Genomic DNA, 27,221 nt, shown 5'->3' with positions numbered 1-27,221 from the left:
TTTTTTCTCTTGCTTTGAACTGAGGCAGCTCTTATATCATTAAACCCTTCTTTAGTTGTATATTATGTCACCCCAGGGGCCCCCCACCAAACCCCACAGGGGACACACAGAGATTATAAAGGGTGTGCATGCATTCCCTATGCCTCCATCATGACCTAAAATCATAGGTAGTTCTAAGGCTTACTTATATCATGCTCCAGCAAAAATATACTTATGGTTATTTATAATAAATCTTAGAACGACAATAGCCATTACAAACACTATAATCTAAACATAAACAGGGTTAAAGCAGTTTTAAACGAACAAAATGCAACAGTAGTTGTAAATGCCCGTACTTTTTTCAGGCTGGTTTTAGTTTGTCCCAATACTGCAATATATACTGTCTATTAGGGACTTCTCTATCGGTATGAAAAGGTATGTCCATCTGCCAAGGTAAAGTTATTGCTATGAAGGGTGACATGCAATTGATGGCTATATCAAACCCGGATCCAACATTACATCCCCAATCAAGAGGTGCTTCTGAATCCTGTCTGAATATACACGGGGCAGTTTGGATTAAAGTGTTGGGCTTCTTGATCCAGTCAGGGACTGCATCGCTACTCAGTTTGTCACTGCAGTTGTTTTTAAATGGCGGTTCATCTCTGAAAGGTGCTTTGCGGACCAGGCTCTTCTTATGCTTATCAGACGCTTGCGGCTGATTGATTTGCCGGGAAAGCTTTTTCTGAGCTGCTACCCGCAAGGGTAGCCCTGAGCCAACTTTGGATTCTCCTTTGCTTTGAGGAGGGGGAGCCGCGGGAGCGCTCTTAACCACGGCTCCGTCCCCCCCAGCTGTCATCTCACTGCCTTTCATGCTGCTCTCTGAGCTAAGATATGTCTTGTGTGATTGCATCAAAAAATCCCAGGGAGCCCTTTGCATAAGACCCAGTAAGCGATGTTCCAATTTCTCCAAGAAGTAGTCAATGCGGGTCAGAGAGTTAACTTCCTTCACGGCGGCCATATTTGTTGCGCAGTGAGAAAATTCTTGATAGTTGCAGGTTTACTTATATTAGGAAGATCCCTACTGTTCCGAAATGTTAACAAGATGTGAGATAGTTCTCTTAATTATTATGTCCAGTCCTGACAGTTACCCTCGGGAATCCGAGGGGGGTAGCGCTGCCTGTCCTGAGCCACCACTCCAGGCCTTTATTGCCCGCTCTTATGCCCCAGCGTCAAAAATACAGGGAATAATCCGGCTCTTATTAACCAATCCACTAAACCAGTAGTGCTGATCATTTGAGTTGCTTTATCGCTGTAAAGAGTACCCTACACCGGCGGGTTGTTAGGTGATCAGCAGGAGCTCTAAGAAGATGCAACCTTCCACAGTCACTACTTGGACACGCCCCCTGCCTTTTTTTTTTAATGAAATTTATCTCTGAAAATTCTGTAGATTTTGCCTCTTCAAAGAAACTGGAATACCTCATAAATAATGTATTTATATTTGTCCCTAGCCAGTCACAGCAAGAGAGAAGAGATAAACATCCTCAAGTGGCTTTTTCAGGGGGTATGATGTGCACTGCTATAAGGCAGCACAAGAAATGCTAGCAACATTAAAAGTACTAATACAAATAAAAAACATTTATTTTATATGAAGAGCTTTAAAATATATAATAGTTCAAATAAACTATATGCAAACTAAGTGTCACAGTACATGCAGTATATTTCTTACAATTACTCATCTCGCCACTGAAAGGCTGGCGAGACAGCTATGTCTGAAAAGGTTCACCTAATTTAGCTGGTATTGTTTAGAACCTACAGTCTCCCCATTTTTATACAGGTTACACCTATGGAAGGTATATATATATATATATATATATATATATATATGTATATGTGTGTGTGTGTGTGTGTGTGTGTGTGTATGCCATCACCATTGTTAATAAAGAAAACAAAACCTTAATAATAAACCCATATGAGCTGGGGGATTGTGGGTAGATTGTGTATGTATATATTTTGTGTTATAGATATGTATTTTAATTGTTCTTTTCTTTTTAGGAACACAATTTTATGTATGGAATAGGCAGCTTTTTTATCACTATATTTTGTATCCGCTGCAAGTTCACACTGTACTGAACGTGTTTTGTTCTAATATCACAATTGCACTGTACCAAACTTAGTAACACATTTGGTACAGTGCGAGTGCAATGTTAGAAGTAAACCCATTAACTAGAGTTTTAACAGGGTTATGCCTAATAATGAAGCACAGTAAAGCTAGAAAACAAAAATAAATACATTTTTTGCTTGGTTGGAAACATGAAATATTTCTTTTAAAAGGCGAAGTCTACTCCAGAATTTTTAGTGTTTAAAAAGATAGATAATCCCTTTATTACCCATACCCCAGTTTTGCATAACCAACACTGTTATATTAATATACTTTTTTTTACCTCTGTGATTACCTTAATCTAAGCCTCTGCAGACTGCCCCCTTATTCCAGTTCTTTTGACAGTCATGCATTTTAGCCAATCAGTGCTGACTCATAAATAACTTCACGGGAGTGAGCACAATGTTATCTATATGGCACACATGAACTAGCAACGTCTAGCTGTGAAAACGGTAAAAATTATAAGAGGCGGTCTTCAAGTGTTTAGAAATTAGCGTGTGAGCCGACCTAGGTTTAGCTTTAAAAAAAAAAAAAAAAATACCAAGAGAATAAAGCAAATGTGATTATAAAAGTAAATTGTGAAGTTGTTTAAAATTGCATGCCCTGTCTGAATCATGAAAGTTTAATTTTTACTAGACTGTCCCTGTCTGGTGACATGCGTTTAATACATTAAGACGCCTGGAGGCTTCTTCCGTCCCTAGTATATGTGACAAACTGGAGCTACCAAGTTTTCAGTGCTTTTATCAAACTACATTTTCAAATCACCTATTATGGGATATTTAGAATTTTTATTTGTAGCTTTACTAAAATTCACAGAAATAAATTTTCAGAAGATTCCCAACAGCTTCTTATGAATGAACAAAGGAATCGTAAATGAGATCCTATATACATTACTATCCATTTCTTGGCTTGCAACTCTAAACAACCTCCAGTCCATCATTATAGAACATAAAAAGTACATGGAAATCAAAGGTAAACTTTTATAGTTCAGAAAGCGCATGCAATATTAAGATACTTTTCAGCCGACTTCTATTATCAAATTTGCATTATTCTCTTAACATCCTTTGTTGAAAGCCATACTTAGGTAGTCTCAGGAGCAGCAATGAGCCATCTGGTGATTACTGGATACACACATATGCCACCTGTCATTGGCTCACAAGATGTGTTCAGCTAGGTCCCAGTAGTGCACAGTTGCTCGGAATCTGATTTTGTATGGGTTAAATACATATTTATATGCAATTATAGGTATAAGTTTCCAGATCTGTAACTTCAAAATCCAGACTTTTTGATTAAAAAAAATATTAAAACATTACAATTGTTCCCTACTAATAAGTGACAATCTTCTCTGCCTGGGTATTAGATTTGTTTTTTTGTGTTCTAAAATGGAAATTATAGTCTATATGTATTTAAAGCAACAACCATTTCCTTTCAGATTGCAGATATTATCTGATGGTACTGTGTATACAAAATCAAATAAAACTACCTATAGGTTCATGCATAAGATGTATTGTAACATGTAAAAAATTGCCTAAATGATATCAGATATTGTTGTTTACACTTGGTCCCATCCCCTTCCCAAGCCGTCCCATTTTACAGATGCAAATATACAAATATTCCAAAAACCAAACCTTTTCTGGTCCCAAGCAGTTTGAATAAAGGGTTTTGTACCTGTAATAGTGCAACAATAAAATGCTTTAAAACATGACAGCATTTTATTATATCCCTTTAAATATTTAGATAATGCTCTTCTATAAGCAAGACAAATTATTATTTATATTATTAACTTAACCCTTTGATGACCGGGTTACTTTGTCTACATCGGAACAATGTTCCGATGTAAACAAATTAAAATCCTGTGAACGTGCAAGTGGGATGGGGTCAGGGCGGCGTCCCTATGGCGCTAGGCACTCCAGACCGCGATAGCATCCAGGAAGCGCCGTTGGCTTCAGGACAGCCAAATGGGTAGGACGTTCTATTCCGTCCTAACGGCGCTAAAGCCCGGCGCGTTTAGGATGGAATAGAACGCCATAAACGGCCTTAAGGTTAAAGGGATATGAGATCCAAATGTTTTCTTTCATTATTGAGATAAAGCAAACAATTCTAAATAACTTTCCATTTTATTTATTTTATCCCATTCTATTCATTGTCTTGCTATAGTTTGTTAAAGGAACAGCAATGCACTACTGGGAGCTAGCTGAACGATTCAGGTGAGCCAATAAGAAGAGGCATATATGTGCAGCCACCAATCAGCAGCCAGCTCCCAGTAGTACTTTGCTGCTCCTGAGCCTACCTAGGCATGCTTTTCAACAATGGATACCAGGAGAACAAAGAAAGTTAGACAATAGAAGTAAATTGGAAAATTGCATGCTCTGAATCATGAAAGAAATAATTTTGGTTTTCAATTCCCTTTAAAAACAGACCAAGAAATCTAAAGCCAGCTACACCCATTCTTCATATTAAACTACCACAAAGAAAGAGGCAAAAGCTGATCTACTCACCGGCCATGGTTTTAAGGATTCAAGCCCAACTTCTACATTTTGAACGTCTGCAAACTTAGTAGCACCATCAGCATCAGCCATTAGAATAGTCTTCCCCCGAGATACAAGGACTCCCTGCAGAAACAGAATATACCAGTGTAAATGTTTATGTAACTCATTTATCCTTTACACAACTGAGAAAGAAAAACGTTTTGGCGTATAGCTGTGTTTTTTTTGTTTTTTTGTTTTTTTTTATTTATAACTAAAATCAACTGTTTGGAGTAACTGCTCTGGGAGAAGTTACCATTTAGCTACTAATGAGCATCATCATTTCTGAATACACATTATTTTACTGTGAACTTGGGAGATCCATAGTAAACTTTCTTGAAACTGAGAAGGAAAAGTGTGAGTTCACATGCCACATGCACACTCCTAGTCCCAAGACGTGCATCCTGATTGGATGCTTACAATAGAGGACATTTTGAGGTAAAATATCTTCCTTTTCTACATAGAGATGTTCATGTGATATTTGTAATAAGCTTTTTTCAAATATGCTGTATCACTTTAAAGTAATTGAGCATACGGGTAACATGTCCCCTTTGTAGAAAAACAAATCTATGTATATTCTCCATTTGATAAAGGTTCTAGTATGAGCCAAAACGTATTGGCAAAGGGCAAATTGTAGCATTTTTTTATGCGACATGGAATGTGTGACACTGATAATTTGTGGGATCATGTAATAAATATTAATAATTTAAAAAAAGTGTTGCGTACCTAGCGCTGCTGATTGAATCAGCGGCAGTTTTCGCTCTGGATCAGTACTTCTAACAGAGAGGTGCAGGGTAACATCTTACAATGACATGCTCGAATTATTCACAATACATTGTGACTGTACTACAAAGTGGTGAGTTAAGTGTTGTGCTTGCACAATCCAAAATACTGCTGTCAAATTGAGAACTTTTTGAGACTTGAAGTAAACCATTATTTGTAATAATACAGCACAAAACGACATGAAGGACTCTATTACTCCACCATTGGCTACGCGATTGAACGATATCCGTCATGAGTTTTCCTGCGGTTCTACACAGAAGTCTCTTATGTGAAGTATTTTGCGCCTCTGCGCTATCCAGCATGCAGATGTTCGAGAGCCCTCGTCTAATGGTTGAACAATAAAAATGAGGTTATGAGTGCAAAAATAGAAGTGCTATTGATTGTGCTTGACTGATGTTAACATGCGGTAGCGCTAATAGTTTGGCGGCCCACTTGCAAACCTGGCAAAAGAGCATAGCTGAAGTTTGGATATAAAACAGGCGGAATTATCTTACTTTCCTTCTTCCTGTTATTTTTAGTTACATCACCCCCTGGTATGTGTATGTTAATACATTTTGAGCACAATTTTGCTTACATTTATATTAAAAGGACAGTCTACACAAACAAATAATCTGTTATTAGTTATTATATTAATATACTTTTTTCCTCTGTTATCACCTTGTATCTAAGCTCCTGCAGACTGCCACCTTAACTCTGTTTACGACTTGCATTTTAGCCAATCAGTGTGGGCTCATTTGTAACTCCACAGGAGTGAGCACAACGTTATCTATATGGTACACATTAGCTAGCTCTGTCTGGTTGTGAAAAGCTTATACAATGGACTGAGTTAAAGGCGGCCTGCAGGGGCTTTAAAAAGACAGAGATTATGGGGTCGATTTATCAAAGGCTTTGCAAGCGTTTCGATTCCCTCTTGTGAGAACCTGCAGTCCGTATTTAACAAGCAGCGGTCATTATACCGCTGATTTCCTAACCCTTTCGCCATCTCTAAGGTGGCACATTTTAATCTCCTGGTCTCGTCCGACCGGGGAGATCGACGGCTCCTGCCTGCGTGCGATTCAGCCCGCCTGGGGAGAGCTGCTGCGGACAGGGGCGCATAATCGCCTCAGTTTGATAAATCGACCCCTTAGCGTTTTAGATGTTATAAAGTATGTTAATATAACAATATAGGTTATGCAAAGCTGGGCAATGGATAGTAAAGGCGTTATCTATTACCTATGTTTTTAAACAAACATTTTGGAGTAGACTGTCCCTTTAAGAAGTGTGAATACACATAAAGCAGTGGCTGAATACAGATTTACCATTCTGACAGCTCCTCCCTTGCCCCGATTCCTTTTTAATGTGAGAACTCGCACTTTATCAGTACCAAACTGCTTGGAGTATTTTAAGGCAACCTGAAAAAAAAGGAAGTTTGATTAATTTAAAGATGTTGGAGGAAGTCATCAGTTGTACTAACGTACACAAATAGCATATTTGTTAGAAACAATTACTGCCGCCCTCCACATATATTTAGTCTTTTTCTTCTTCAATCAATTTAAAGCTGAAGCTCAGAACTGGTTTCTCCTCTTTAAACGCTGCACTTAGTCCATCTGGTGGTTAAAGAGATATTATCCTCATAATGTAACTATATATAGTAACAGCAATTTTCCATGTACTTTTATTATTTATTTTGCTTGTTTTTCCTGTAATTTACCTCTGAATTTGTGTTATTTTCCATTTTCCTAAAAAGGCTCAACTGCATCCTCCACACTTCTGACTCACCAATGTGCAGCACACGCTAGATAAATGCAGGAGCTCATTTATAGGCCTCTATACTGTATATGAATTTAATGTTGCTTTAATTGGCGCTTTCTCAAACGTCTTAGCACATCAAAGCAATATCTTGTTTGGGTTTAGTGCTGTCCTATATATATATATATACAGAATCTGCCATCCTACCTATGCTATATAATTATCTCATAACACAGAGCACATAATGACTTCAACCTTTTCTGACTAAAATATGCCTAAGTGTTAAATGATGCTGCTTTCAATGGTATTCAAATAAAAAAATAAAAAAAAAGCATAATGCAGATTATCAATAGATACATAAAATTATTTTAACAGTGCAAAATAATTGAAAGCAGTGTTCTCAGCATGTAATAGTTACTTAAAGGGACATGAAAACCAATTTTTTTTCTTTCATGATTAAGATCGAACATAAAGTTTTAAACAGATTTCCAATTTACTACATTTATCTAATTTGCTGTGTTCGCTTGCTATCCTTTGTTGAAATGTATACCTAGATAGGCTCAGAAGGTGGGAGCTAGCTGCACTTATGTCTCTTGTGATTGGCTTACATATGTGTTCAGCTAGCTACTAGTAATGAACTGCTGATCCTACAAGAAAGGATACCAAGAGAATGAAAGAAAATTGATAATAGAAGTAAATTAGAGTTGTTTACAAAATGTATGCTTCATCTGAATCATGAAAGAAATGTGGGTTTGATGTCCATTTAATATGAGAAACACATTTTTTTAGCATAACATTTTATAAACATTACAATTTTTAGTATGGAAAATGAGCGATTGTAAAATGACACAGATGTGTAGTTTATATGTAAAAACCATGCAGCTAGCAAACTAAAATAGTTTTTTTTAACCTGCAGCAACAATTTGCTTAACCTTTTAGTGGAACCATTCAGGAGTTATTACTAATAATGGAAAGAAAAAGCCAAGACTATACTGTGAAACTAAAGAATGCCTAAAAGATATGGTACTGTAGGATGGGTTTTTAAGTTTTATAAAATAAAATTTACCATGGCTAAGACATTTTGGAATATAAAAAAAACAAAAAAACAAAAACACTGGACTTCCCTTAAAGGGATATAAAGGCCAAAGTTTGAATGTGCATGGGTGCATTTCAATATGAAATGGAAGCATTTATGCAATATAATATCATTAGCAAAAATGCTTCTAGTAAAAAGTTATTACTGTTTTTCTGCAGCATGTGCACATGTCCTGTGAGGGCTCGTGCACCAGCATTCAAACACTACATATTCTCAGAGTCAGCGGTGACACAAATCAAGTCTTCACAGAAGCAATACTTGCCATCTTCAGTTCTCTGAGCTTCAATACTGGTGCACGGGCCCTCACAGGATATGTGCATATGCCGCAGAAAAACAGTAAGAACTTTTACTAGAAGCATATTGCAAAAATGTTTCTATTTCAAATTGAAATGCATTTATATCTCTATTTAATTTTGAGCACTTTGTCTAACATATCTCTTTCTAATTGTATCTTTTCTGCTGATGCCAAACAATGCAGATTTTGTTACAGCTAACTCCAAAATGGCTCCTCCAAACAAGATAAATGGTGAGTGGAATTTGACCACTGAAAAACAATTGCAGAAAACAAGGTGTTAATCTATTCTAATAGTTTAGACTCTGTCATTAAATTAATCTATTGGAAAACTGCAGATATGAGTTGAAATTATAAGGTGTTTACAGTACACATGCGCATTTGTTGCTTTCAGGTAGCAAAGAATGCTGAATATGTTTGTTGCCAGTGGGATTCGGCTCTCTTATTAGGAACCGGAAATCTTCGTGTGAAAGTGCAACACACAAAGATCAAAGTGCTGCAATTTCACACGAAGATATCCGGCTCCTAATAATAGAGCCTAATCCCACTGGCAGCCAACATATTCAGCATTCATTGCTACTTGAAAGCAACAAATGCGCATGTGTAGTTTACAGTCCCTTTAATAATTTAATGAACAAGGATAAGCATCAAGTGCTTGATTGATTACATAGTTTAACAGTTTATTTGGAAGGTGCTTAGCTTTCCCATGTTGCGGTCTACAGTCCCCTAAATGTTTCTGTACAACTGATATTTTGTTGGTAATTAAAGGAACGGTTGACATTTAAACTGGTTGCAACATTTTTTTTTTTTAAACTTCAGATTTTATATGGAAAAACCTAAGCATGAGTCCCATATTTGTACAATGCAAAGCCTAATGTACCTATATATGGTGTTATTAGCAATTAAACATACCTCTGTTGTTTTATCAGTGCTTCCATCATCAACCACGATAACTTCATAACTGAATGTGTTTCTCTTTTTCTATGAGAGAGTGTCATTCAAAACATGAGAGATTATACAGATTATGAGAGGGTTTAATTAAAAATATGAGAATGATTAGAAAAGCACAAAATCACAGACCTTCAAGTAAACAGTGCAATGTTTCATAGATAAAATTGACGAATAATCTATAAAGACATCTTGTGACCCTCAAATTATAAGTGTTCTCTACAGAACATTTGCCAGCCAGTAAGAATTATGGAGGTAGCGGGGTGTGGGATGTGCAAAACTTTGCAATTTAGCAAAAGTTTAGGTCATTTCTAAATGTAATGTAAACTGTACATAGGAAAAGAAATATTAGCTACTTCAACTTAATATTGGCTTAAACTTTAGCGGGTGGTCAGCAAATTTAACCAGGTGGTGTGCCCAATAAAGGATTACTAAACACAGTAGAACAGCATAATCGGTTAATGTATAATAAAAAAGACAATGCAAAAGCACTTCGTTTTAATTTCAGATGAGTAGTAGATTTCTCTTTGACAGATGCTAAAGTTAGTTTTATATTATCCCTCCCACTTGATAATGTGACAGCTATCAGCCAATCACAAATATGTATATTCTGTGAATATTGCACATGCTCAGTAGGGGCTGGAGTCTCAGAAAATTAACACATAAAAAGATTGTACACATTTAAATAATGGAAGTGAAATGGAAAGTTGATAACAATTGTGTGCTCTATCTGAATAATGAAAATTTAAAATTGACTTGAGTGTCCCTTTAATTAGATCTTGGGGAGAAGACTATTATATTGTCTATAAATATAGAAGGGGAAAATGTAAATTAATGTCTCTCCTTAGATACCTTTCTTTTTTCCAGAAATTCCAACGCTTCATCCATCATGAAAGGTACTAAAAACAAAAATATTATTTCATTTTAAACATGAAAATGTAAGAAGCAATTTAATGTGGAAATTAATTAATGGCAATGTTCTCTCAAAAATAGACCAAGAGCTATATCTGCACATGAAAAAAAAAACGTACTTTCTACATTGGCGTTGATAAGAATACAAACCTCAAATGGTTTTTAGTGTATGGGTGAATATAGACATTTTGTGAAAGTGATATTCAAAGTAGAGCAGTTGCTTGTGCTACAAAGGTAACTACTCTTCATCTAGGTTATCTACTCTGTCCTCCAAAGCAAACATCTTTTCTTTTTTTACCCAAACTCCCTCCGTCCTACAAAACGTCCAACCTCTACCAACTTTATACCCTTGCTTACTATAACACACATTATATATATATATTAAAAAAGAGAAGAGGGAGAAAGAGAGAGAGAAAAAGAGAGAGCGAGAGAAAAAAAAGAGAGAGAAAGAGAGAAAAAGAAAGAGAGAGAAAGATAGAAAAAGAAAGAGAGAGAGAAAGAGAAAGAGAAAATGAGAAAGGTAAAGAAAGAAAAAAAAAAAGGAGGGAGAGAACATATGACTATAACTGGGAAAATAGCAGAGAGCATGACAGACAGACCAGTTTAATGAAACAAAATATGGAAACTGATCCCTAGGTTACAAAAATTATACTTACGCCGTGTTTCCTCGTTGTATGAAGGGACAACAACAGAAAGCTCCTTTGTTGGAGAGTCATGAATACTAGGGAAGGGCTCTTTTTCACCATTTGTGGCAACATAAAATTTTTCTTCCTCAAAACGATGCAGATTTGGCATTTTGTTGGCAGTTATGTGAGCTATAACAACAATCTGAAAGAAGAAAATAATTGTCTATTCTTTATACACATATGATTTACCAATTAAAAATAAGAATGCATTTTAAAGGCTGCCAAACTACAATAAATGCTTTAATTTTCTCACACAACTACCTAAAATTAACAATTTCAAGTCACAAAAATATGTGGTTTTAATTGGAATCACCTGTTCTACTAAATATCTGTTGTACTATAATAAATAAAACAGACTGGATAACAACATCCTAAGAAATAGCACCAGGACAAAGAATTATTTTACAGTTGTAGAGCCGTCAAGTACTTGGAAGTTGTTTTTTTGTTTATGTGGATAGTCCGCTACACTAAAATATTAAAGGTGCAAATCAATCCAGTGTAAAAATACAACACATTTTAAATGAATTTCCCTCTTATACTATCCCCTGAAAAAGAGTTAAGCACAATAAAAATTGCATTCCCGGAAAATCCCACGTTGCTTCAGATGTGGATAGCTATAGTAGAATACTACACATGCTTGTTCATGATTGTCTCACTGGCCATATTCTTATTCAATGGTACAGGCGTGAAAAAAAAAAATAAGTAAACCCTTTTGCTGGAGTTAAAAGTATAGTAAGAAAAGTAATTTGTGCATACAAATATGCATCTGAGCTACTTATTACATTATTTATTTTTACATGGTTAAAAAGCATGTAGGAGCTTTATAAAATGGACTTATTGTGTAGACCATAACATGTAATATCACTGTGGATTTTTCAGCTTACATTTTAATGGCTAGCTAACCACTTTCTATTTAAAACACACAGCTTGGCACAAAAATAAATATATAGGGCAGTAATGCACAATGAGTACATGATCTAAAGGTAATGCTAACAGATACAAAGTATTCTGGTCCTTACCATCAACAATATTCACCAAAATAGTACAGTGTTGTGGAAATGGGGGATTAATCTAGAAACTAAGGAGTCAGAAGGAAATAATTAAAGGGATGCTAAACCCACATTTTTTCTTTCATGATTCAGATAGAATGTTGCTTAAAATTGCATGTTCTAATTTACTCCTATTATCAATTTTTCTTCATTCTCTTGCTATCTTTATATAAAATGCAGGAAAGTAAAGCTTAGAAGCCGGCCCATTTCAGGTTCAGCACCATGGGTAGTGCTTGCTTATTGGTGACTACATTCAGCCAACCAATAAGCAAGCATAACCCAAGTTCTGAACCAAAAATGGTCAGGATCCTAAGCTTTACATTCCTGCTTTTTTAAATAAAGATAGCAAGAGAACAAAGAAAAAATTATAATAGGAGTGAATTAGTATGTTGCTTATAATTGAATGCTCTATCTGAATCATTAAAGAAACAATTTGGATTTAGTGTCCCTTTAAGATCTAAGTCTGCTGAGTCATTTGGTTATTCCTTAGGATTATGGTTAAAGAAATAATTATTACAGAGGCCTTAACAGTAATAATTGGGGAGGCTGTGATAATTTAGTTCAGCTCTGAGTTTTTACCAGAAGATGAAAAAAATAGCAACATCTAAGGGAAGACAAAACTGAAAATAAAGACCAGGTCTTCTTTAGACGAATAAACATGTTATCAAGGACAATTGTCCTGTGCATCAGGCATATTCAAAGTTATACAGTGCACAACTGTTCCAAATAACAATGCAGCCCACACGACCAGGAAGTGATGTAGGTGTGGACCAAGTCTTATTTTTTACTTCAAGGGACAATAAACAATTGTATTTCTAAAAAGTAACATAGCCATTTCAAAATAATGTTTAAAAAACAAATTAGCATCCTGTTCGCTGCAAAGTCTTTAAAAGCCAAACTCAATTCAACACTAGCCTTATTGGGAGAAGCCAATCTTGTTCCCAATTCTGCATCTGACAATGGTAACCACTGTCATTGTGTTATTATAAACTGCATTGTTTTACTGCTTTTAGCTAAAGCCAAATATGTAGCAGTGTTAAACTTGAGAAGTCTGGAGTGTGAAATCAGATCTCAGAATTAGAAAATTGAGAGAGCTAAATAGCGTGTAAGGGGGGGGGCAAAATAAATAATGAAGGTATACTGCAAAGTTGTCTTACTATGCATACCTAAACATTTTATATTAAAATATCAGTGTTTACTGCCCCTTTAAAGCAAAGATAAAGTGATGGTTTATCATTTTTTTTCTTATAGCATAACAAAGAAGCTTAATTAATTTATCTTATTAAAAAAGCATACATACATGAGGCATTGGCTATTAACAGTTTAGTAATTGCATTAGTCATATTAGATCTCAGAAAATAACTACAATGAGTATACATAGCAGGGCAACCCGGCTGCAGCTGTACTCACCACAACTAACACCAGGGCTACCAGTGCAACCAGGAGCTGCAGCACATCACACAGGCACGGGTACATGCTGATAACATCACTGTCACCATCCAGAATCACTGATCACACAGCACTTCCGGCTAGTTACATACAGGCTGTCAGCCACAGACGGAACCTATTGCTCCTAAACACCTATGCGGAAGTAACTGCACTGTATGACAGAGCACAGGCAAGACAAACGCCTCTAAACTCACTGAAATAGCAGTGCGCCGAATAGCGCCACCGTGTGATAGACAGGCAGAACGGCTGCCCTATGCATTTGCAATAATGTAGAATAAGCGAAATGCATCTTTTGCATTCACTTTTAATCTTCCATTCAATTGTCTTATAATTTAAACGTATTTCTCGATAAATGTAGTATGAAAAAATAGGGTTACGACTGGATATCATATTTAACAATCATATCCTTAGAATAGGCAGCACAAAGGAAGAGATGTTTTGGGACTTAACCCCACGATTGCCATATAAAAGATGTCAGATTATTTTCTGAGTAATATACTGCAGCACTCCCTAACAGTAAAGTTAACCATTGTCTTCATAATAGACAATACCCTTAGATAATCATAGACTAATTCTGCAGAATATTTCACAACACTGTCACACAATCCATCCATTATGCTTTGGAATATACATTAATAACTATATATATACGTGCCAACATTGCTCTGCACTGTGTGTGACATATATTTGGAGGAATATTTAAGATAAGCTGATGCAGGTGAAGAAACTCAAGTTGGTGTCCTGTGTCATGATTCTAAATAATGTTTTATCGATTCAACTTCTTAAACAAGTTGCATCTTGCACATAATAACTACATTACTTTATACATAACAAAACATCAGTACTGTGTATGTCCATGTTATAAACAGCAGAGGGCGCCAGACGCCTCAAGTCAGTTACATGGAGCGAAGTTTGTACTAGTGTGTTGTTTTCCGGTAACCCACGTGGGTCAGCACAGGAGCTTCCTCTGTATTTGCCGAGCATTGGATGATCGCTGACCGATCTGGCATTAGTAAAGTCTGATCCGCTTGTCAGTGGTTCTTATTATTGTTATCTCTGCCGCATGATAAGGATAACGCTATGGCTACTGGATTCAAGTGAGTACATTTTGCTTTTATTCATGTGCTTAGAATCAGTTTTGCTATGTGCCTATAGAATCAGGTGTCATTTAGCCTTTTTGGTCAAAGGAGGCCTTTACGGCATTGGTCAGTAAAATAGCTAAATTAAATCATTATTATATACAAATAAATGATTTATCTGCCCTGAAGCTGATACTATATCTTGTATATATAAATGTCATAAAATATCGTCATCACCATACCATAAAAATATAAATTCACAGTTGCTGCAGTTACAAACTATTTTACAATTTCAGAAAAGCAACTCTCACGTCGTATCATTTAAAGGGACACTAAACCCATTTTTTTCTTTAATAATTCAGATAGATCATGCCATTTTAAGCAACTTTCTAATTCACTCCTACTATCATATTTTCCTCGTTCTCTTGCTATCTTTATTTAAAAAGCAGGAATTTAAAGCTTAGGAGCCAGCCTATTTTAGGTTCAGCACCCTGGATAGAGCTTGCTTATTGGTGGATACATTCAGCAAACCAATAAGCAAGCATGAATCAGGTTCTCAACCAAAAATGGGCAGGCTCTTAAAGGATTACTGTTTTTGCCGTTTTTCAATACACAATAGTCACATATTTTGGTTAATCTTTATCTATTAACACCTACCCCTCTATTTTTGTACTAAAACAAAGCTTTAAAACCTTATATTTTTAAGATACATTACCCGGCCATGACGTCACCTCTTCCAGCCCACCGTTTTTGGCATTGTCTGTATATGAACACTTTGACCAATTGCAGATCGATGTTATGCATATAATTAGCCACATAACCCTTCCTAATAAGCCTGCGCATCAATTCTGGTAAATCGCGCATGCGCATTGCTAATCCTAGAAGCCAAAGTTACCCACACCATAGTTCATTTGACGCTTGCGCATTGGAGGGAACAATCTATGCAATCGGTTAGCCAGACTTTCTACTTATGATAGAAACGTGAAACGTCTTATCTGTTGCCAAATGTGTTATGTCTGTTAACGATTAAAAAGAAGTAAAGCAGTAATTTTGTGTTAATTTTAAAAGGTGTAAAAAGAATTCGAAATATATATCTGAATACTATAGATATAATTTTTAAATACATTATGAAGATCAATAGTATTGAATATATATTTTTAATCTCTCAATAGAACTATAAGAATAATAGTTTATATAATGCGTTTTTATAATTTATTACATAAGTATTGACTTTTTTTTTAATTACAAATTGTATACAACATGGTCTGATTTTTTTATTTTCTTATAATCAAGATTTGCCAGCCGTTTAAAAATATATATATTTAGCTCGTTTGTTTCAAGGGGGATTCTCTTTAGTGGAAAGTCGCTTTAATTGAAATTTAGCATAAACTAAGTATTGAATATGGTATCTAAGTTAGACCCTTTGCTCGTTTATTCTAGGGCGATTCTCAAAGCGTCAGCAAGAACAATACTTACGTTAGTTGCGCAGCTCGATCGACTGCTGCTCTATAGATTCTCCTCTCCTAATGCATCTGCAGATGGTGACGTTGGTTGTGACGCTGCGCTAACTCGTGCATGCGCATTACTTACCAAAGGCGCCATCTTTCAACTGCAGTTGTCAGCACGGATTGGGAATCCGTAACGGCTGACTTAGAAGTAGGTTTGGAAATTATAAATATTTCCTATAGCAATATTTCATTAACGCTACATATTTGGTAAAGAATGTATTGGAGAAAAATACTTATTTATATGTATATTAACATTGTATTTAGAATTCATTTCTGACTACAGTGTCCCTTTAAGCTTTACATTCCTGCTTTTTAAATAAAGATAGCAAGGGAACGATGACAAATTATAATAGGAGTAAATTAGAATGTTGTGTAAAATGGCATGCTCTATCTTAGTCATTAAAGGAAAAAAATTGGGTTTAGTGTCACTTTAACCCTAAACCTCTAGATTGTAAGCTCTTTGCAACAGTGCCTTTCTCCTTTTGTGCCATTTTTTATTGTCAAAATAGAACTGTATCTCAATAAAATTTTTATTTATTGTATAGCCCATGAACATGTACTCAGAGTTATAGAATATAGTGGGTTTTTTTTTTAATTACAAATAATAGGTTGCAGTTTTGCATAAAGACACCAACTAAATATATTGGTCAATCCAATATTAAAGTGAAGGTCAATTTGGATGAATTAGTGCCCGGTTTTTATGAAATCTATTAAAAACAAGGGCACTTTAATTCATCAAAATTGATATTTCAAGTGAATGTAAATTTTGATGCTAAAATGCCCAGTTTTTAAAAATTTGATTAAAAACAGGGGCACTTTAATTCATCAAAATTTACATTTGACTCGTGTTGTGAAAAAAAATCGTACTTTTTAATCTTGACCGCAGCTCCAGCTTCCTCCATCCGTTGCAAAGCCTCTTCCATCCTGGGTCTAAAATTAGGAATACGGCTTCCTCCAATCATGGCGTTGAATCAGACACTGATTACCCCGTGGGGGAAGCCGTGATTGGAGGATGACCCATCCATCATTTCTGACGTCAGAAATGGCTTGCGACGACTAGGGGGAAGCTGGAGCGGCTGTCAAGTTTAAAAGGTAAGTTGTTTTTTTTCCCACAAGTGAAATGTAAATTTTGATGAATTAAAGTACCCCTGTTTTTAATCGAATTTTTAATTAATCAATCAAAATTTACATTCACTTTAACTCCTTTTCTTCAAAAACGTACCTTTTAATCCTGTCAGCCGCTGCAGCGCTCCCTACGCCCGTCGCAGGTCCTCTTCACGGTCCAAAATGACAAATCCAGCTTCCTCCAATCACGGCATTGCATCAGTCCATGATCCTCCCTGGGGGAAAGGTGTGATTGGAGGAAGCCGGATTCGTCATTTCTGACGTAAGAAGAGGCTTCCGACGGCCGGGGGAATCGCTGGAACGGCATTCAGGAATAAAAGGTAAGCTTTTGAAGAAAAGGGGTGAAATGTCAATTTTGATGAATTAAAGTGCCCTTGTTTTTAATAGGTTTATTAAAAACCGGACACTAATTCATCCAAATTGACATTCACTTTAATTTAAAGGAGCCTCATATTAAAGTTAAAATAGATCCTTTATTTATATAATAATAAAAAGAACAAAAAGTCACTTACTGTGATCGTACCAACGCTAAACCTCAGGTAGAACACGTTATTTAAAGCTTTTCGCTATCTATTTTTTTTCCGTTCTCTTGCTATCTTTATTTAAAAAGCAGGAATTTAAAGCTTAGGAGCCAGCCCATTTTAGGTTCAGTTCCCCTGGATAGTGCTTGGTTATTAGTGGCTACATTTCGCAAACCAATAAGCAAGCATAACCCAGGTTCTCAACCAAAAATGGTCCGGCTATTAAGCTTTTACATTCCTGCTTTCTAAATAAAGATGGAAAGAGAACAAAGAACATGTGATAATAGGAGTAAATTAGAAAGTTGCTTAACATTTCTGCTCCTTCTGAATCATGAAATAAATATTTTGGGTTAAGTTTGCCTTTAATATTGGATTGACTGATATTTTTGTTTGCAAGCAATAGCTTTGTTGGTGTCTTTGTCTTCACTTGAGTTTTGGGAGTATTTGGCCTTTGAATCGGGCATAAAAGTTATCTTAAAGTGACAGTAAAGTCATAACTAAAGTCATTCATGGTTCAGACAGAACATTCAATTTTAAACAAATTTCTACTTTACTTCTAAAATTTAATTTGCTTCCTTCTCTTCTAAAATTTAATTTGCTTCCTTCTCTTTTTATGCTTTGTTGAAGGATTCATCTAGGTAAGCTATGTTAGTAGCAAAGCACCTGGGTGCTAGCTGCTGTTTGGTGGCTACATATATATGCCTATTGTCATTAGCTCACCCCATGTGTTCAGTTACAAACCAATAGTGCATTGCTGCTCCTTCAGCAAATGATACCAAGAGAATGAAGCAAATTTGATAATAGGAGTAAACTGGAAAGTTGCTTAAAATTGTATGTGCTACCTAAATCATGAAAGAAAATTTTTGGGTTTCATGTCCATGTAATGAAGGAAAATAATACAATGTGAAAATAGCCAATGTATCTACCTTTTGCAGGTTTGCATTGTTTAGGGGAACACAATTGCTTGTTTATTTTGGTTCTTGAAACTGTTTTTTTTTTTTAAAGTAATGGATTAAATATTTTTTTAGACAGTTGATAGCTTTATGTAAAATAAAAATGTCTCCAGAAATGAGACACGATGAACTAAAGTTAGCATATCTCAAGAAGCTTCCTATATAGCCTCTTTTACAAAGGATAGATGTTCTGAGGTAAATCTATACAGTTCATCCCCTCATGCAACAGTTGCTATAAAGCACAATTCCTGAAATTCTGATTGGTGTGTATGCTCTGTGCACTAAGTAAACCAACCAATCAGTGCCTGGCCTCTATGGCTCTAATTAAATGTTGAAAAGGATGGCAAAGTAGCACATTTTTTCTATGCACTTTGCAATAGTGTGATGGGGCTGTCTTGTACTGTATTTGAACTTAATGAAAGAAGACCCATTGAGATTTTAAAATAAAATGTTTAGTTCTACATAGTAAAACACATTTGTAATATACTTTATGTTCTAAATCTCAAAGCTGGAAATATACACTGCAGACTTCTCAAGTCTAACCCTCCTACATACGTTTCCCTAATTGCCTTTAACAGATAACAGCTGCTATATAATACTAACTAAAGGGACACAAACCCATATTTTTTTATTTTGTTATGAAGATAGAGCATATAATTTTAAACAACTGTCCAATTTACTATTATCAAATTTGCTTTGTACTCTTAGTAACCTTTGTTGAAAAGCATACATAGGTGGACTCAGGAGCAGGAAGCTAGGTGCTAATTGGTGGCTGCACATATATGCCTCTTGTCATTGGCTTAACAATTTGTTCAGATTGCTCCCAGCCCCAAGGCAGAACATGCTGTGATCTGAGATGTAATCGCAGAAAATGCAGCATGTCTGCAGAAAGAACAGGACACATGGAGGAACTGTTAAGCTCTTTTGCTTTGCAGCACTGCTCTCTGCATCAGGCTGTTTTCTTCAAACAGCGCTGTGGTCTGGTTGCGCTGTGTAAATTTTCCATTGCAGTGCAACCAGAGAGAAGCATTATTGGACAGTCAAATATGCAGCAGGACTGGCTCTCATGTATTTTTACAACCCGACCAAGCCTTTCCTGGTCTGCATTTTTATAAGCAATGTACCTTTTTTATTATTAAATTTTTACCTCCTTATTATGTGATATTAGACCAATAGCAGGAAAAACAAATGTGTTCAAGAGACATTTCACTTTTTTTTTCTTTTTCTCTGCAGCTATTTTTACATTGAGATTTTAAACTCTATATTATAACACTTTATTCTACAGTTAATCAACATGTTGCAATTGAGATGGTGCTTTAATGTAACTGCCAAATATAAATTAAAGGGACACTGAACTCAACTTTTTTTTCTTTCATGATTCAGATAGAGCATGACATTTTTAGCAACTTTCTAATTTACTCCTATTAATTTTTCTTCGTTCTCTTGCTATCTTGGTTTTAAAAGCAGGAATGTAAATCTTAGCAGCCAGCCCATTTTAGGTTCAGCACCATGGATAGCGCTTGCTTATTGGAGGCTTACATTTACCCACCAATAAGCAAGCCTAACCCAGGTTCTCGACCAAAATGAGCTGGCTCCTATGCATCACATTCCTACTTTTTAAATAAAGATAGTAAGAGAACAAAGAAAAAATGATAATGGGAGTAAATTAGAAAGTTGCTTAAAATGTCATGCTCTATCTGAATCATGAAAGAAAAAAAATTGGGTTTAGTGTCCCTTTGAGTTTCATTTAAAAATGACCTGCAGAAAAATTTTCACTAAAAAAATCCCATCGCAGAAAGTTGAAAAAAGTTCTGCCTCTGGGGCTCCCAGTAGTGCATTGCTGCTCTTTCAACTAAGGATACCAAGAGAACTAAGCAAAATGATAATAGAAGAAAATTGGAAAGTTGTTTAAAATGATATGCTGTATCTGAATCATGAAGACAATTTTTGGTATTCATGTCCCTTTAATGACAATGGCTATCCAGGTCTGCAGACTCAAGCCCAGATTGCCTCCAAATAAAGCAAATGGTGGGAGTTTGGCTATTGAAAAACAGTTACAGCAAACAAGATGTTAAATTGCTTTAAAATGTTCAGACTTGGCTCATATGTTATTCTATAGCAACATAACAAATGTCTTGTAATTACAAGGTGGTTAGTGTGCGTTAAAGTGGAGTTAGGACAAATAATTGCATTTTTAATTTTCTAAAAATACTGGTGCACCTGTTTAATGTCCCTAACTTCTCTAGCTGGGTTTTGATGTGTTGTGTTGTTTCTTGCATGATAAAAATTGCCTATTTCATTAGTGCTCATTCATATTCATGAGATAAATTTGTTGTTAATGTCCCTTTAATAGTTAATAATATGACAGATAATCATTATTTAATTTTTCCTTCACAGAACAGTGGAACCTTTAGAATACTACAGAAAATTCCTGGTAAGTTTATATCAGGGCAGATTTGATTTAAAAAATAACTTTTCAGATTATTTTTCCAGTTATATCAGATCATTACTGATTTGGTTATATATATCATTAGATATGCATAGATAGATCATTGAAATGAATGAAATTATTGGGAGGTGTCTCCCGTTTAATAGGTTAATCATTCATATTTGATCAATGTCACCTGTACTTTATTGGAAGGAGAAAAATAATAATTACCTTAATAACAATTGAAATTGTTTTATTTAAAGGAACAGTCTAGTCCAAAACAAACTTTCATTATTCAGATAGGGCATGTAATTTTAAACAATTTTCCAATTTACTTCTATCATCAATTTTGCTTTGTTCTCTTGGTATTCTTAGTTGAAAGCTAAATGTAGGAGGTTCATATGCTAATTTCTAAGCTCTTGAAAGCCACCTCCTAGCTCAGGGCATTTTGACAGTTTTTCACCACTAGAGGTTGTTAGTTCATGTGTTTCATATAGATAACACTGTGCTCACGCACGTGGAGTTCCTATGAGCCAGCACTGATTGGCTACAATGCAAGTCTGTCAAAAGAACTGAAATAAGGGGGCAGTTTGCAGAGGCTTAGATACAAGGTAATTACAGAGGTAAAAGTGTATTTATATAACTGTGTTGGTTGTGCAAATATAGGGAATGGGTAATAAAGGGATTATCTATCTGGTGTAGACTTTCCCTTTAAATAAAACAATATATTTCATTTTAATGCTTGCCCCTCCCTTCTTACACTTAGGGGCTTGTGGAGATCTATTCCACTCCAAGCAATCTTCTATCCATTGAGATTATTAAAACATACTATGGGTTGATTCTGTTTACATAGGTTTGCAGGGCATTAAAGGGACAGTAAAATCTGAAAAATGTATGATTTAGAAAGAACATGTACATTTGAACAATTTTCCAATGTAATTTGCTTTGTTCTATTGGTATCCATTGTTGAAAAGCATACATAGGTAGGCTCAGAAGCAATGCACTACTGTGAGCTAGCTGCTTGTCACTTTCACCCAGTGTGTCCAGCTAGGCCCCCAGTAGAGCATTGTTCTCCTTCAACAAAGGATACCAAGATAATAAACCAAATTTTATAATAGAAGGACATTTTACATTTGTATGCTGTATCTGAAAAAAACACAAACGTTTTCTTTCATGATTATGCCCCATTAAGGTCTATTTATCAACTCTCTATGATAGTTTTATAACATTTTGCTGTGAAGGAGGGCACTGCCATTTCTGCAGACACAAATTCACAGTTTTGAGAACCACAAAACCAGTAATATCTGATAATATCTTCAAGATAGAGAAATTGTCCAAAATAATCTGACAGAAACCTTTGGGAAAGCATGAAATTGTGAATGGATTAATGCAATTATTAAACATTACAGCCATGAATATACAGCATCTTGCTATATAATTAAAAACTAATCTATATCTCAGGATGATTAACGTGTTTTGATTAATAAGGTATCTTGAAAAGAAACTATCTTTATATAGATTTTTTTTTCCCTCAAAAAGCATTTAAGGAAAAAAAATATCCCATTTAAATAAAAAATCCAGCCAAGGAATATGTCTAAAAAGACTTTGTTCTCTGATGTCAGTGAGGGGGTGCCATCCCCAGTCCACGTCTTAGAGAAGAAATTGAGGTTTGGTGCTGTTTTACATTCCTTTTGTTTGAGTGCAGCAAAGTAAGTGCACTTCCTTTTTTTTTTTTTAAGTCATCTGAATGGTAAGCAAAAACAGATATACTGCATAACTTCCGGAGCTGTGCTTGTGCCCCCAAGAGAAACGCTGTCAGTGATTGCTGGTTATGCACACTTGGCCCCGTGATTGGCTTATGTTCTGCTTTGGACCAGTAGTGCATTGCCGGACCAGAGCTGACTTTTGTAACTTTTGTATATGTTTTGTAAAATGTCTCCCTATTGCAAACTCATAGAGTATCCGGTTTGGAAAATCTTTGTCTAGATAAAAATGTTGCAAGGCTGCCCATTTACACTTTAATGCTATCAATACATTGTTATATAAAGCTTAAAGGGACATGAAACCCAAAAATTGAGTTTCATGATTCAGATAGAGAATACAATTTTAAACAACTTTCTAATTTACTTCTATTATCTCATCTGTTTTATTCTCTTGGTATCATTTGTTGAAGGAGTAGCAATGCACTTCTGGTTTCTAACCGAGTACATGGGTGAGCCAATGACAATCAGTTTATATATGCAACCACCAATCAACAGCTAGAACCTAGGTTCTCTGCTGCACATGAACTTGCCTAGATAAACATTTCAGCAAAGGATGACAAGAGAGAAAGAAGCACATTAAATAATAGAAGTAAATTGGAAAGTTGTTTAAAATTGTATTCTCTATCTGAATCATGAAAGAAAAATTTTGGGTTTCATGTCCCTTTAAAGGGACATTAAACACTTTGAGATGGTAATATAAAATGATAAATCGTATTTATAAAACCAATTCTGCAATATACTTTCATTATTTATTTTGTCCCCTTTTCCTGTAATTCCATTCTGAAATTGTGAGCTTGTCAGTTCCTGTTAGAAATGGAAGTGCCGAACACTGTTATATTCCACACAGCCATTGGCTGCAGACTCTCATAACCTATTTATAACTGTCTCTAATTGGCCACAACAGAGAAGGTAACCTAAGTTTCAACATGGCAGCTCCCGTTTTATAGATACTAAAACTTTACACTTATTTTGTCAATATTTAAACAGCTATGAAACTTTAAAAAATACATCTACATTTTATTTTCAGACTAATTTTTTCTTTGAATGCATCATTCTATCTTTTATTTAGTGTTTAATGTCCCTTTAAAGTATATCTCGTTTAGTTATCAAATATCTTTAGACATATTTCAAATACTGAAATACAAATTTTTTGTTAAATTGTCAGCATAAATAATAACAAGAAATAAACTGTTAGATATAATACATAAAATCCTGTTGCTTATTATGGCTATGTATGTTCCTCTGTAAAAGAATAAAAAATGCCTGGGACAGTAACAAGCAATATGAGTAGACTTGATGGGCATTTTGGTTCTTATCTACTGTCAAATGCTATGTTTCATTGTCTGAATTTGCTTTGTTGTTGAAACATGTTGTGGGATGACTATAACTTACCAAGGTCATACATGTTCATTTATAATAAATACACACATTACAATAAAATGGAACAAATACATTAAATTTGTATATATATTACATCAAATTTTCAACTGGAAAGAATAAATGTTTTCCTTGTCCCCCCCCCCCCCCTGCAGAAGGAAAATTGTCGGCCTGATGGACGGGACCTTAATGAATTTAGGACAACAACAATAAATGTTGGTAAGGATTAGGTGGAAGGTATGTGTGTAAACTTTAGCAGCCAGGGTGCTAGTAGGTAATAGGTATATGTGGCAAGAAACTTGCACTCACTGGACTTTTTTCAAAACACCAAAATTTAATGTGACGTTTCGGAGATAGAGTATCCCCTTCCTCAGACGGTCTGAGGAAGGGGATACTCTATCTCCGAAACGTCACATTAAATTTTGGTGTTTTGAAAAAAGTCCAGTGAGTGCAAGTTTCTTGATTGATTGATAGATATATATATATATGTATATACATGCACTTAGTATGCCATATTGATATTGTCTTCAAGGGTCATATTGTATATTAATTTGCAACATTTTATCCCTTGAGCCTCTAATGTGCAATATTAGTTAGACAAATAGATAGCTTTATCACCATGGCCATGGTTTTTTATTTCACTGTGGTTATTTAATTTGTAAGATTTATTTTGCTTAGTTAATAAATTGTTCACTTCATTGTATCAATTTTGAGTATTTTGATTCTTTGTCTTGTCTGACTCCTTGACTGCTAGACACACCACATCTGTTATTTTTTATGGTGTATTAATGAGAAGTGCTGGCCAGGGAATACTTTCTCTTTTCTATCATGTCCTTTATCTTTTAACTATCATTTCTCTTTTCCTTATATGGATTTATATATATATATATTATATACACACACACACACAGGTGGCCCTCGTTTTACAACGGTTCAATTTACACCGTTTCAGAATAACAAACTTTTTTTCCAGTCATGTGACTGCTATTGAGAAGCAGTGCATTTATTAAAATAGCCAGTAGGTGGCGCTGTCCACTTGTGTTGCAGCAAAGCCAAGCAAGCTGAAATTAATCAGTTTAACCAGACCTGAGCTATCGAGCAGATTTCAAAGGAACACGATCTTCCTGTCTATAAATCAGTCAAGATTGGAATGCATAGAAAGAACTGTTTGCAGAAAAATGCAAGTGAAGTCTGTGTTATGTGATTATTTTATTTGGTTTATAATGCTGTTTAGCAAATATTTTTGTTCATTTAACTTAGTTTAATTATATATTCTGTGTTGTGTGATTATTTTATTAGGTTTATAATGCTATTTAGCATTTAAAGTCTTCATTTCAAAGCTTTAAAAATAATGTATTAGGTGTTACTTATGACAATTTTGAGAGGGACCTGGAACCTAACTCCCTCACTTCCCATTGACTTACATTATAAACTGGGTTTCAATTTACAACGGTTTCGATTTACAACCATTCCTTCTTGAACCTAACCCCGGCGTAAACTGAGGGATACTTGTATATGTTCACCATGACTTGGGATGTGTACCCTGTCCAGTCTGAGAGCGTGGTCCGTTTCTGTAGTTTGTGTTTACGTAAGGGAAATTGAAAAGGTCTGTGACACCCTGGTGTTGGTTCTCAGTTTGTTTGAAAGTATGCATTGTGTAGCTGCTTGGTTAGGGACCCAGGGGGGAGAGAAACCATGACGTGGTCCTGGGCTTATATCGTTTGGTGCCAAATGTAACTGACTCTTATTTTTGCTTTTAAATATTACTGTGTGCTTGCTAGTGAGTGCCAGGTTTCCTGTGCGTTGTGTGTATAATAAATATATATATATATAAATATATATATATATATATATATATACATACATACACACACACACACACCCCTCACATTTATGTAAATATTTTATTATATCTTTTCATGTGACAACACTGAAGAAATTTACACTTTGCTACAATGTAAAGTAGTGAATGTACAACCTGTATAACAGTTTAAATTTGCTGTCCCCTCAAAATAACTCAACACACAGCCATTAATGTCTAAACTGTTGGCAACAAAAGTGAGTACACCCCTAAGTGGAGTCCAAATTGGGCACAAAGTGTCAATATTTTGTGTGCCCAGCATTATTTTCCAGCACTGCCTTAACCCTCTTGGGCATGGAGTTCACAAGAGCTTCACAGGTTGCCACTGGAGTCCTCTTCCACTCCTCCATGACGACCTCATGGAGCTGGTGTATGTTAGAGACCTTGCACTCCCCCTCCTTCCGTTTGAGGATGCCACATAGATGCTCAATAGGGTTTAGGTCTGGAGACATGCTTGGCCAGTCCATCACCTTCACCTTCTTTAGCAAGGCAGTGGTTGTCTTGGAGGTGTGTTTGGGGTTGTTATGTTGGAATACTGCCCTGCGGCCCAGTCTCCAAAGGGAGGGATCATGCTCTGCTTCAGTATGTCACAGTACATGTTGGCATTCATGGTTCCCTCAATAAGCTGTAGTGTCGGCATCACTCATGCAGGCCCATACTATGACACTCCCACCACCATGCTTGACTGTAGGCAAGACACGTTTGTCTTTGTACTCCTCACCTGGTTGCCGCCACACATGCTTGACACCATCTGAACCGAATAAGTTTATCTTGGTCTCATTGGACCACAGGACATGGTTCCAGCAATCCATGTCCTTAGTCTGCTTGTCTTCAGCAAACTGCAGGCTTTCTTGTGCATCATCTTTAGAAGAGGCTTCCTTCTGGGATGACAGCCATGCAGACCAATTTGATGCAGTGTGCGGAGTATGGTCTGAGCACTAATAGGCTGACCCCCCTACCCCTTCAACCTCTGCAGCAATGCTGGCAGCACTTATTCGTCT

General features: G+C 35.8%; 2 protein-coding genes across 2 annotated transcripts in view; one reads left to right on the top strand and one right to left on the bottom strand.

The window, feature by feature from the left end:
* Window positions 1–13,754, bottom strand: part of ALG5 (ALG5 dolichyl-phosphate beta-glucosyltransferase) — a 111,837-nt gene extending 98,083 nt beyond the window's left edge. The window contains exons 1-6 of the mRNA XM_053708435.1: window positions 13,567–13,754; window positions 11,078–11,249; window positions 10,362–10,408; window positions 9,474–9,542; window positions 6,744–6,836; window positions 4,636–4,749 (exon numbers count right to left, since the gene is read on the bottom strand). Of these exons, the coding sequence (XP_053564410.1) occupies window positions 4,636–4,749; window positions 6,744–6,836; window positions 9,474–9,542; window positions 10,362–10,408; window positions 11,078–11,249; window positions 13,567–13,632 (561 nt within the window). The 5' untranslated portion in view covers window positions 13,633–13,754. The remainder of the gene's footprint in view (window positions 1–4,635; window positions 4,750–6,743; window positions 6,837–9,473; window positions 9,543–10,361; window positions 10,409–11,077; window positions 11,250–13,566) is intronic.
* Window positions 13,755–14,543: 789 nt separating this feature from the next.
* The window catches only part of EXOSC8 (exosome component 8), a 143,231-nt gene continuing 130,553 nt past the window's right edge, over window positions 14,544–27,221 (top strand). The window contains exons 1-3 of the mRNA XM_053708434.1: window positions 14,544–14,702; window positions 21,189–21,225; window positions 24,515–24,578. Coding sequence (XP_053564409.1) covers window positions 14,686–14,702; window positions 21,189–21,225; window positions 24,515–24,578 — 118 coding nt within the window. The 5' untranslated portion in view covers window positions 14,544–14,685. The remainder of the gene's footprint in view (window positions 14,703–21,188; window positions 21,226–24,514; window positions 24,579–27,221) is intronic.

This window comes from Bombina bombina, chromosome 3, assembly GCF_027579735.1.
Source record: "Bombina bombina isolate aBomBom1 chromosome 3, aBomBom1.pri, whole genome shotgun sequence".
NCBI lineage: Eukaryota > Metazoa > Chordata > Amphibia > Anura > Bombinatoridae > Bombina > Bombina bombina.
The sequence above is the reverse complement of the archived record's forward strand: the minus strand, read 5'-3'. Positions and strand labels throughout refer to the sequence as shown.